This window comes from Egretta garzetta, unplaced genomic scaffold (assembly GCF_000687185.1).
Source record: "Egretta garzetta isolate BGI_Z169 unplaced genomic scaffold, ASM68718v1 scaffold448, whole genome shotgun sequence".
Taxonomy (NCBI): Eukaryota; Metazoa; Chordata; class Aves; order Pelecaniformes; family Ardeidae; genus Egretta; species Egretta garzetta.
In genome coordinates this window covers 438,028-450,265 of record NW_009260497.1, presented here as the reverse complement: position 1 = coordinate 450,265, position 12,238 = coordinate 438,028, and the positions used below count along the sequence as shown (strand labels likewise).

General features: G+C 40.8%; 1 protein-coding gene across 1 annotated transcript in view; it reads right to left on the bottom strand.

Annotated features, from left to right (window-relative positions):
* VPS8 (VPS8 subunit of CORVET complex) overlaps window positions 1-12,238 on the bottom strand; it is an 84,075-nt gene that overhangs the window by 22,346 nt on the left and 49,491 nt on the right. The window contains 7 exon segments of the mRNA XM_035899945.1: window positions 1,251-1,329; window positions 2,980-3,083; window positions 3,852-3,894; window positions 4,307-4,396; window positions 5,093-5,234; window positions 10,000-10,046; window positions 10,496-10,585. Coding sequence (XP_035755838.1) covers window positions 1,251-1,329; window positions 2,980-3,083; window positions 3,852-3,894; window positions 4,307-4,396; window positions 5,093-5,234; window positions 10,000-10,046; window positions 10,496-10,585 — 595 coding nt within the window.

Here is a 12,238-nt window from a genome sequence, read left to right as displayed (position 1 = left end):
TTCTTCTGCATATGTTTTGCTCTAAGCACACAAAGCTTTTTGTATCAGAAAGTATATTGTAAAGTTTTTGATACCACAATGCCTCTCCCTTCCCCTCCCCCACACCCTACCTACAGTAAACGTTTACGTTTTGAGACTTATTTTGTAGCACTGTCATTCACTTTTCCTACTGCTACCAAAAACCAGTTTGGATGCCTTGTCCATGTTGTAGTCCTACAGACTCCAAAACTTCCTAGCATTAACCTTTGTGTGAAATTTGTTCCTCAATCCCCAGTTCCCCAGAGTAAGAGCCCATATTGAGATATGCATGGACCCAGCAATTCAGCCTCTTTGTGGGGATAATTAGCTAGTTAGAGCAGTTTGGGAAGTACACATATTAGGAATGAAAACAAAATAGTTATGCGGGATCCAAGTGTGTTATCCTCTCATAACTTTTTGTATCACTTCAGATGATTACTTTTCTGCAGGCATTAGCTCCCAAAAATGGATAATCTAGGGGACATTCTGAATTTAGAGGAAAAGATGAGTTGAGGGAAGAGACATGATTTGTATCTTTGGGTTACTGATCTCTGCAAGACTATCCCCAGCCATCCAGATATAGCTAACGGTCACTGGAAGGAAAGAAATAGAGGCAGGACAGACAGCATGATCACCACCACAGTTACTTGTAATACATTGCGATCCTTAGGCACGCACAATTACAATCACTGTGGAGCACAGGGCTGGAATGGACCAAAAGACCACAGCACCTAACCCCTTTTTAACTAGCCTTAAGTCCCATAAAGGGAGGCTTTTCAAGATGTGCTGCTGACACCCACAACAGATTCAGGGCACTAGAACTGGAGTAGAGAATTTAGCTGGCGTATTCAAGTTCTACTAATTTTATATACAATAGTCAGGTGCAGGGATAAGCGCACAAAGAGGCTAGGCATGGAAGATGAGTGTATTATGTTGGTAGTTCCCAAAGTGCAGACTGCAACCTACTTACAACCTAGAAAGCCTCTGTACACGCTGTGCACCTTGGCTTTTTCATAGAGACCATCCTCAATGGAACCAGCTTACAAGCAGAGGCTGTGATAGGGTTCCTCTCTCACTCAGGACTAAAAAAAAACTAAATAATAATCTGACAGCTGCAGCCCACCAAACACCCAACCTAAGCTCAGTCCTACAGCCAATGCAGTTCATATCTGCTGAGAGACAGCACATGGATTTTGATTAATATTTGGGGTCACAAAGGCCAAAATACTTACATTCAGAGTATCGACACTGTGAAGAACCAGATAATTTCTGTGGGGACATCATAGCCTCCAGCAGGGGAAACCAGAGGGCCTGAAATAATTGAATGTGAGGAAAAAAAACAGTAAGAACACGGCAGTACTAAAAATGAGCTGTGACCAACGTCAGAGTTCATTTCCAAAGACTCACTTCCACATTCTGAAGGAGAGAACTACATTCCCCATGACTGCAATGGAACAGAACTAAAACATGTTAAAATAACCTCATAACAAAGCACTGGGGGATCTGCTTTCAATCTAGATTGCTCATATCTTAGACTGAAATACTATTTCACTGGGCTTTGAGCGAAGACCTTTGGTTCCTGTTGCTCCCTCTTCTCCATTTTCACCTGTTTCTTTACTGGAATTGTGACAATGTAAGAAATCTACTTTCACTTCATTCAGTCCCCAACTACTTCTCCATATGAGATGCAAACTCTCTGGTGTAGAGACTGCTTACATAACAGGTAGTGCAGTAAACGGATCCTAACTGGAAAGGGGCAGGTAAATTTTCTGGGCAGTATACAGGAGTTGTAAAAATTCACATAACATTGTATTGGGGAAGGTGGTCCTTCATTTGGTGACCAGAATCAAATCTTACCTGGGCATCAACAAAGCAATTCCAGCAGGTGGAACAGGACCCATAGAATCATTTAGGTTGGAAGAGACCTTTAAGATCATAGAGTCCAACCGTTACCCTAACACAGACATCCCACCACTAAACCATGTCCCTAAGCACCTTGTCTGCCCGGCTTTTAAATACCCCCAGGGATGGGGACTCAATGCCTTCCCTGGGCAGCCCCTTCCAGTGCTTGACAGCCCTTGTGGGGAAGACATCTTTCCCAATGTCCAACCTAAACCTCCCCTGATGCAACTTACCCAGAGTGAGAGCAAACACTAACTTAAATCTATCCAATTAGGCAGGCAGGCAGGCCATAAGCACTTAGGGTGTGCATGCAGACACCTCTTCAATAAAACACAGCAGCTATCTGTTGCACAATAAGGTCATTTAAGACAAGAAATTGAGCAGGTCACCTCATACACTGGACAGTGCTCAGGAAAATTACAGAATTCTTGACTTCCAGACGTGCGACCTCTTCAGATACAGGAACAAACATCTCAGTTTTGAGTTCAGTTACATAAGTTATGCATAATCTTAGGAGTAAAGATGCCTTCTACGTCACTGACGTTGGCAAAATGGAAATGCAGCCTCAGTACAAAGAGACAGGCAAACCCGGTTCTCTCTGCAAGAGCTCAAGCAAGCTGTGTTGTCTCCACTCCTCAAAGACCAGGCTGACATTAAATTCAGGATTTGTGAACACATTCAGAACAGCAATATTCTGCAGCTGCAGTGACAGCAGCATCAGCTCTGTGCCACCTCAAACCTTACTATGCCTTCGTTAGTGTCTGATTGACATTCAAGCCAAAATTTCAACTGGAGCTAAAAAAACGGGAGAAAGATGTTGTCTCATCTGCTTCTCCACTGCTGATATGCACTTTATTTTGTGCTTCATGCTTACAAGTGAGCATTTCTCTCTTGTGGGTCTGAAGCCTGAACCACGAACACAAGGAAGAGGAAAACAATGACTGCTTGAGACTTATCCATATCCAATAGATAGGGAAAGCAAAAAGCACGTGAAGAGAAAGTTTTGGGAGACGCAGAGGCCTTTGTTAATTTTAGTGATACTTTTTTTTATTACCTTACCTCTCGCTGTTGCTGGTCTAAATTGTGTGAATTTCTCCGGCAAAGGGCAATTGTTTTCATTAAAGTATCTTCAACATTTTCTAGCAAGGGGAGTTCAGTTGAGCCTAAGTTTTTTTGGGGAAAAAAACAAATTGCAATTATAAAAACCATTAGGTATGTTAACTCCCAATCATTCTACAAAATAAAATCATGCTGTTGTTCTAAAATCCGCTCACTATAGCAAGCAACTAAATTATAAAGACAGGTCCTGCTTTTTGGCACTCTTCCCAAGTAGCACAATAAATTGGGCATATAAAACATTTCATGCAATCAAATCAGGAAGATCTTAGCTGTGGTTTAGGATACAAGTAAGTAACAAATATGGGCACTACATTTAATTAGGTGCCCATGAGTCCTTGGGCTAGTGAACAGTACACCTGTGCATATACTTATTTTCTGTAGGCAGAAAATTATTACTTCTCAGAGAAGTTTGCTTCAAAAAAAGCTACTTCCAGATGTCTCTCATCACTGTTCATATATAATGCCTGCTAAAGCTCAGCAATGAGTTTGAATGGTTTCTAATATAGGAAACGAGTCTGGTAAGCCAGTAAGAGTGCCAGTCACAATCAAAAGAGCTAACAGGGCAGATGACCACACACACAAAAATTCATCGCATTTGGTTTACTCTGATCTTGCTAGAGATCAGAGTGACAGAGTAAGGAAGTGTCATCAGAGTAACTACCACAGCCACGTGAATATAAATTTTAAAAATGTCACACAACACCTAGAAACCCAAAAGAGGATCTCATTATGCCAGGTGTCAGACATGCACTTTACATTTTTGTGTTTATCTGCTTTTAATAGAAAATGGAATTTAATTTGGTAACTCTTACTTTCATCATCTTGCGTAAGCATCAGCAACTTGCTCTGCAATCGCTGAAACAAAAGAGAGAACTCAGACCAGTAAACTAGCAGAATCTTGATAGAAGTGTTTTTATAAGATATGGTTACAAAGGCTTACCCTCATTTTCTTCCCCAATATGACTATCATAGCATAAAAGTCTTTCCAAATATGGAAAGGAAAACAAGAGCTGAAAGATGATTTTTGATTAAGAAAAACAAATTTCAGCACCTATTATCTACTAGATGTTTGTAGACATGCTAGGAAAACATACTGATCTGCTGAGACAACAAATTGTTATCTGACAGAAGCTAAATGCTTCCATGGATTCTAGTGGAAACAAATTGAGAAGCAATGACAATGTCAAACCTTAACGTATGCCATCATGCTGATGGCATCTCATGCCATGCTGGCACCGCAAAAACTCAGGATTTCAGTGTGTAGTACCTCAAGCATAACCAGAAAGGCACCATGGATATCTCCCTTCTTTTCCAGTAAATATGAAGAAGCTTCATGGAGCTGATGTTTCTGGGTTATCTGAGTTAAAAGAAAAAAAAATAAAAATAAAGAAGGTGAACATCTATCTTAAGAAATCTGCCAGTGTTTGTTTACTCCACAGGACAACATTGACCAGATGGTCAGACAGGATTGTGTCTCCATGTGTTCACAGGCATGTTACCTAAGTCTGATCACTCCTATTCCCCCCCACTGGCTACACTGCATTTGTTTCTCAGATTGCAGTATTGCCACCACCAGCATCAAAATCGTAAAATAAATAAACAAGTCTATAAATCAAGATCAAGGACAGATTATCGTTAAAATTTTTTTAAAAAAGGGAAGAAATAGTCATTCTCCCAGCATTAGTCAAATTTTGGCAGCATTACTCTCCAAAAACCCCAGGCCCACGGTTTCATATACCCTCAACATATTAATCAACACTAACACAGCCAACCTGCATTCTGCAGTTACTCAGTAGCTTCAAGTGCACTAATGGCCTCTTTTTATTAGCTCCGAGACTAAATTCAGAATCAGTATATTAAATCTAGCTAACCTGTACTGCAGGAGAGCAGGTCAGCAGCTCGACGGAACAAACAGTGTAGGAAATGGATTAGAAGAGTACCCAGTAACTAATCCACAACCAAGGGCTAAAGTACTTCTACAGTACACTTTAAAGAGGTAGGAGCTGATCTGAATGCTTCCCCTAGCCCCTGTCCTTACACACATCTTTCCTACCTGGATGGTTTCTTCCAGTCTGCAGTATTCCAGGACTTTAAGTGTCTCCAAAACCTGGTCCGGGCTGTACTGACACAGCAGCTCAATGAACTGCTCAGTGATGCAGGGTGGCAAGTGTATGAGGTCTTGGTTAATGCCTTCTCTGCAACAAAAAAGGCACAGGAGACTCAAGTCAATTTCTAGCCCAGAAGTTTGGCCGGAAAGTAGAGTTTCTTAATCAATTGTGTGTTGTCTTTTATCCTTAATACAGAAGTAAAAAAAAAAAAAAAATCTGGTTTTAAGAGAAAAAATATGCTGTTTCTACTAGTTACTGGTGCTGGAGGTCTGTCAAGTAGGCATTTCATTTGTTCCACAACATACTCAACTGATGCCTCAGTATCAAAGACCCCCTGTGAAGAAAGACACCAGCACAGGCACCTCCTCAGCAATTCTATGGCAAAGAGGTACAAAGAACTCACCTAATTTCTTCAGTGAAACCTTATGGTCTCTGAGTGGTCTTTTTAGATGGTGGTCACCTTTATCCTACAGACTTTCTCTGCATGTGTTTGAAGAAATATTTTGTTGCTTTTTGCTTATTGTTCTTGAAATTCTTCTTTGACCTGCTTTATCACATTTTAATGTTTCATCTGCTAGAATATGATCCCTTTTATCTACCTCACTGAGATTTGACTTCATGCTTCCATTAAGGAAACATCCCCATTTTTATTTAGTTCCTCTTCTCAGACAGAACAAAACTGGGGAATTGGGTTTTCTCTTGCAGAGTCACCAACTCTGTGCACTTCATGGTCATTGGTAGAGCAGATAGCCAACTGTAAGGTTTTGAACCAAACCCTGCAAATTGTTCAGCCGAAGGCTGCACCCTCTCTCAAGGGTTTTGAAACCAGCTGCACTACAGAACCCCATTCAGCTGGAACTAGAGTCGTGCACCTCATCTCCCAGCATGGGATCTGCTCAGTCAACATGGGTGGTGAAGTCTCCAACCTCTGCTGTGTTTCCCGCCCTTGTTATCTCCCCAACCTGTCACAAGCAACAAAGCCGTGATGGCCAGGCACTCAGCAGTGGAGACGTGACACGCTTTTCTTCTGGTTTGGGCTGTGGATACTGCTGCCTGGCCTGAGCCATTCAGGAGGCCAAACCAGGGCTTCCCTGCTGATTCTGGCCAAGGTCATTTCTGCAGGTGAAGCTCAGAGTACAATTAAACTCATTTAATAAAGATGCCCCTGTAAAAATAATTTCTCCAACTCCTTTCCAGCAGCAGCTGCTGGCTCTGCAGTGGTTGGTGCAGTGGCCATTTTCTAATCCTTTGGCTTATTATTAAGCAAACTCCTAATGTGGGGGAAATAGAGAACAGAATGGTGTGCAGTGCCCACAACTGTCCCTGTATTCTGACTGTTTTCTACTGATCTTGTTTATAAAAAGAGCAATACGAAGCAAGAGATTTCAAAGAGTTAGGATGGAAAGGATGATACTTTCCTAGAGATAGATATGGCACCTGCAACCCTTCTAAACAAACAGCAGTTCACCACCACTGTAGGTTAAACTGAACAGAAATTCCTCATCAGGAAAAGATGCATTGATGTTGCAAACCACTACAACCATGGCATGGAAAAGGTCTGATATACAACATGACCCTATATATCCTAGGAGCTACAAGAGCTAACAGGATTATCCCCATCCAGGAAAGGCCAGGAGAACCCTGTGCCCCTAGCAAGCCAAAAGCAGCTTACTGTGATTACAATGTCAATTGCTTGATTATAAATGATATTTGCCCAGAAATGAAAGCCTCACGCAGGTACTGATCACAGCATCCAATGTATGGACACAGTTGTACAAAAAAACTGTATCGGAACTATTGCGTTCTGACATCAAATAAAGGATGGACTTCGGAAGGACCAAACAAGAACCCTAAATTCTGGCCTCCTGCATTCACCAGCCACTCACTCCTCCAAGTGCCTGTAAGGGGGTGTGTGTTCTACTCTTTTTGCAACTAGGGCTAAAATAAAGAAGCACTTTCAATCTAAAATGATGTCTGTCTACCAAAATGGGAAAAATGCTAAGTCACACATTTTTAGTATGAGAACAAACTTCCAGTCTGGAAATAACTCTGGCACCTACTATTCATGACTTCATCAGCAAGCCGACCTTCTCCTTAACCATTTCCTTTAAGAAATGCAGAGAAGAGACAATAGAAAGCAGGCTGGATTTCAATAATGTTAAAAACTGAGCAACAGACTTGAGACTCAGGTCCTGCTCAGCTCAGTGTAATCAGGTTCATATTCAATATAACCATGCCAAACATCTCCCCTGCCGTACTCTACATGCTCTTTCCTAAAAGAAAGATATAATCACTGGTTTCTCACAAAACCTGGAACAAGAGAGCCTTGCGAGTGTCATGGATAGCTGGTCAGTGAGAAAAGCCATTGTAACAGAACCTAAAAGTTTAGGTATCTGTTAGCGTATTTATAGACCCAGAACAGTGCATTGCTAAGTGAGTTAATAACGTTGGTATGATACACAAACACATGCTGCATACAAACGTGCTTCACTGCATTCATTTTTTTAGAGGAAAAAACTTAAGTGTTTAAAATGGAAATGTAGCAAAGGCTGTGATTAATGAACTGAGCAATACACACTACATTCTCTTTCTGTGGCTGCTTATACGATACAAACATACGGACATTTGGTTTTAATTTCCCCAGGCAATTTCTGTTAACTCTGTTTCCTCCCTTCCCCCTTCCACCTCCTTTAAAACAAATCTGTAGCTAAATTAAATGGGCCAAATTAATCCCTAATGCAATTCTACCAACTAGGATAGTTACACTAGCATGATGAGTCTTGACCCCATATGATCAAGCAGTCATTTGTATTTGCAACATTAAAAGCTCATTTACTGCTCTAAGAGTCTTTATTTTAATAAGAATTTTGCTTAAAAAAAGCATATAAGCACTGAGATTGACTGAAAAGAGACAGATGTTTTGAGAAGAACCTAATCACTATTTTATGTATAGATATACTACAAAGGATAGACGTATCTGCAGATTAGGTCTTGCGTAGCAAGATTTCTCCCTCCTTCCCCACCTCTCTCAGGATACAGAGTTCAGCTCATTTCAATAGGTCTTAGAAGCAGACAACCTCATAGCACTGAAAACAGACCACAGGACTTGGAGTGTTATTAAAAAAAAAAAAAAAAGCCCCTCCAGCAACCTAGGACCTCTACAGCACACTTTTTACTGACAACACAATTTAGTAACAATAGGTTAAACCTTGGGCTTGCAGACCGTCCTTACGGTTAGTCACTAGCACATGTGAATCCAAAGTATTTAGTAGTATTTTGTGCATTTTTTTGCATAACTGTCCCACTTCTCTTTTGCTTATTGAGTATACTGGCAACAACAATCCAGTCAGTACATGGTTTATCTCCATTACTCGGGATGCTGAACATCTTACTGCAGTGCAGAGAATTAGTGGGCTTTGGAACACAGAAATAAAGGAACCATTCGTAAGCTTTCCTAAGGGACAACTGCACAATGCGACAAGCACCTTACTGAACATCAGCCTTGGAGGGAAAAGCAGAGATCTTTGGAACGATCAGATACAGAAAGTTGCTTCCTATTGCTGGTTTAAACACATCATATGTTGCTTTTGATTAGAAGATGAATACAGGAGAAATGGTTGTATTTAGCTCTAATTACAGTAGAGCTAAATTAGATATGTTTATTACTCAGAGATTATGGAAGCCACTCTATGCATAAGATTAAAATCCAGGTTAATTACTACCGTCATTGGGTCTTACTTGCTGCAAGTGGTATCACAGCATAAACAAAGTCCTACTTAACATCCAGCTGGGGATCATTTCTGCTTAACTATTCAATTTCTTTTTTAATTATTCATTTATTAACCAAGTAATCTAATTTCTCTCCTGTAAAACTTAACCAAGATATTTTCTTGGAAAAATGCTGATTTTATGTTGACTTATAAGATACAAAATAGGTGTGGAAGTTCAGACCTTCCATGCAAACATGGCTGTAAAACACAGGAATAAAACGTCTTTTTTTTTTTTTTAATTTACATTCAAAAAGAATCCCAGAAGTGATTAATTCCAGGTTCTAGCTTCTAAAGCATGCTTTTTATTCCACTTCAACAAGAACTGAAACATTGACACTTGAATTTAGATAATATTGCCTTTTCCTATTCCTCCTCTTGCTCATATAGCACAATTAATTTGTAGCTAATTGACAAAACAAGATCTTGCCTTAAATTGCATTAACAATTGCTTGGAGGCAATCGGAGCTGTGCATATATAAATGTCTTACAAAATAAATAAATAAAATCAAGGTCTTGTAGCATTTGAAACTGATTCAACAGAAAGAGAACACTCAGTGCTGAAATATGGAGAGAACAGGAGCAGATGGAGCAAGCAGTTAAAGAGAAGTTTGCAGTGAAATACAGCAGCAATTCTGAAATAAGATAGAAATGAAAAATACCAATAGACCAAAATGCTTTTCTATTTATGTTAAACTTGGGCACCTAGGTCAAGCAATCAATTGGTGGGTTGAGAACAGAAATGGCAGTTTCAGTCACAGGGTAACCATTTCAGAGCTTTCTCAAAGAAGCTGTTACGGCAATGCCCAAACTCCCACCAGCGTGGGGGAGGCGTCACATTGCATGTACTGGAACCCACACCTCTTCCCAGTTAGGAAGCCGGCATGGGCTCTGCTAACGGATACTCCCCAGAACACTTATTTCTGTGCTATCCTTCTCAACTTTGTGCAGTTTGAAGAGCAAGTCACCTTTTCCAAGCTCTAAACTTGGCTGTAGGCTGTGTATTAATACACCGTTTCAAGGGAATTTATTTTAACCCATGTTTTCAAGCTGTGGTTTGCAAATGGTCTAATTTTTGTACGTACCTCGGATCAAGAAGACTCCTCAGAAACTGGAAGAGTAAAAACTGGTCCTGTACAACAGGAGAAAACAGAGCATTACTATTTTAAATACTGCGCTACAAACCAGTGACTCCTGAACTATGTCCACTGAAGCAATGGCTAGTGTCTGCTGAAGAAGTTGGTTTAGGCATTTGTCTTGTGTGAATACTCAGAGGATATGTTTGCTGGCAACAGCTCGGTCTGATCTTTGAACACAAGCCATACCGAACTCCAAACTGAAAACTGCGTTATCAAGTGATGCAACCAGCACCTCAGAGATCATACATTTTTGTAGCCAGAAATCCACAAACAGGCCAAATAATTTAAATGTAGCAATTCCTGCAGCTGAGTAACTGTCAAGCTATTTCTCCTCCATTTATGACACAGCGAAAACTTACCATTACTCTTATCAATCATTTCTTACAAGAACAGCAACCCCACTGTAAAGAAGCACCAACATCAGTGAGGTATGACACTTTACCTGGAGGTTTGTAATGATGCTCTCAATCTGCTCACTGTAGTGAATGGCCACCAAGTCAGCTGCTTTACATGGGCTCAGCAACAGCAACTCCTTCAGAAAGGGAAACACAACAAAAATAATTACTTTTAATTTCATAGGCAATATCATTATGCAGTTCCACTGAGCCCGTTCATATTGTAACTGCATCTTTACCTAGCTGAAAGCTGTAAAATAATGAATTGCACAAAAAGTGATTTTGAAAAAAAGGAAGGGTAGTTTGTAAAAAGGCATTTTTGAAAGTCGATGATTTTATTATACAACAGGCCTTGTACGAATGCAAAACTTCACACTGAGACCACATCTCAATCCTAAGGTGAGGAAATCATTTCATCAGGTTTTCTGACAACTGCCTTTTACCCTCTGCCAACAAGACCAGCTTCTGCCAACTAGGAGCCAGCGGTAGAGAGGAAGCAAAGCCCTCAATCGACCCTAGGGAACTTCTCAGTCTACTGGAAACAGTGTTTAACTGGCTTGAGTTGAACCAAACCAGAGGTTTAAAAGCAGGTTTCCTGTAACTGTTAACTCTAACTGATACTTGTCCAGACCTGAAAAAACTGAGTAATTTCTTCACTGTAGAAAAAGGAAAAAATTCTTTAAGATGCCTGTGGGTTTTCATCCTGTCAACCTTCATCTAAAAGGCTTCATATCACAGAAGTTTACACAACCCAGAACATGAGGGTTTTTGCTCCTAATGCTTCCAAATGCATCCATGCTTCCAAACAAATGAGAAGCAATTGCTTCAAATCAATATTGGGTACCTGGTAACCCTTCCCAAGAGCCCCTGCTAAGCCTACAAAGGAGACAATATTGCTTTATGAAATAAACCCAAATGTTTAGTGGTAAAAAAAGAAAAATTTCATAAACATACATCTGGAAGAAAAAAAAAAAAAGTCTGAAAAAGTTACTTAGCACTAACTTGGTCTCCAGACAGATGTAGCAGCCACCAAATTCAGCCAATACAGCAACAGAAGGAAGAAAGGAAGTAGCAAGGAAGAGCATGACTACTCCGCAAGCTCTTTAAAGAAGAGCTATCATAGAAGATGCATTTTGCAAGCAAAATTTGCCTACCATATTGTATGTACAGCAGCTCTGCAGTGTTTGACCCCACAGCTTTACTGCATGAGCCACAGCTCTTAGCTGCTTCCCCAGCTCTCAGGAGCATGACCCCTTCATCTCACAAGCCCAAGCAATCCAAAGGACCCAGAAATTCTTAACCACAGCAGTGCAGAGGAATGCAGAAAGGACGTAGTGTGACTACCTTAATTTATTTCTCTCTCTAGACAAACCCTCCCTGGGAGTCCTCAGGGCTGCTGAAGATAGGGCTGATTGGCTGGAGGGAGATGGGCCAGTGTCCCTGTAACTGACCTCAGCTCTCGGGGCAGTGTGACCTTCATAGCCTACCCCTGAGCAAAAGGTTTTGGGCTTGGGTTTTCATCCTCTCCTGGGTTTGAGCGATTTGCAAACATGGTGGTACTTAGGTAGAGAGCCCTTGAGGAGACAATACTGACACAAGGCATGTGAGTCTGAGGACAGAAAGTGACCACCACAAACAGCACCATGATGAAAGTAAAGCCTAAGGCTTCTCTTCAAAGATAAACATCAAGGAACAACAGGTATGTAGGATGACAGCAAAAATAAGAAGTAGCACTGATAACAAACCCCACTTTCTGCCACACAGTCACCAGGAAAGCCTCTCTAGACATC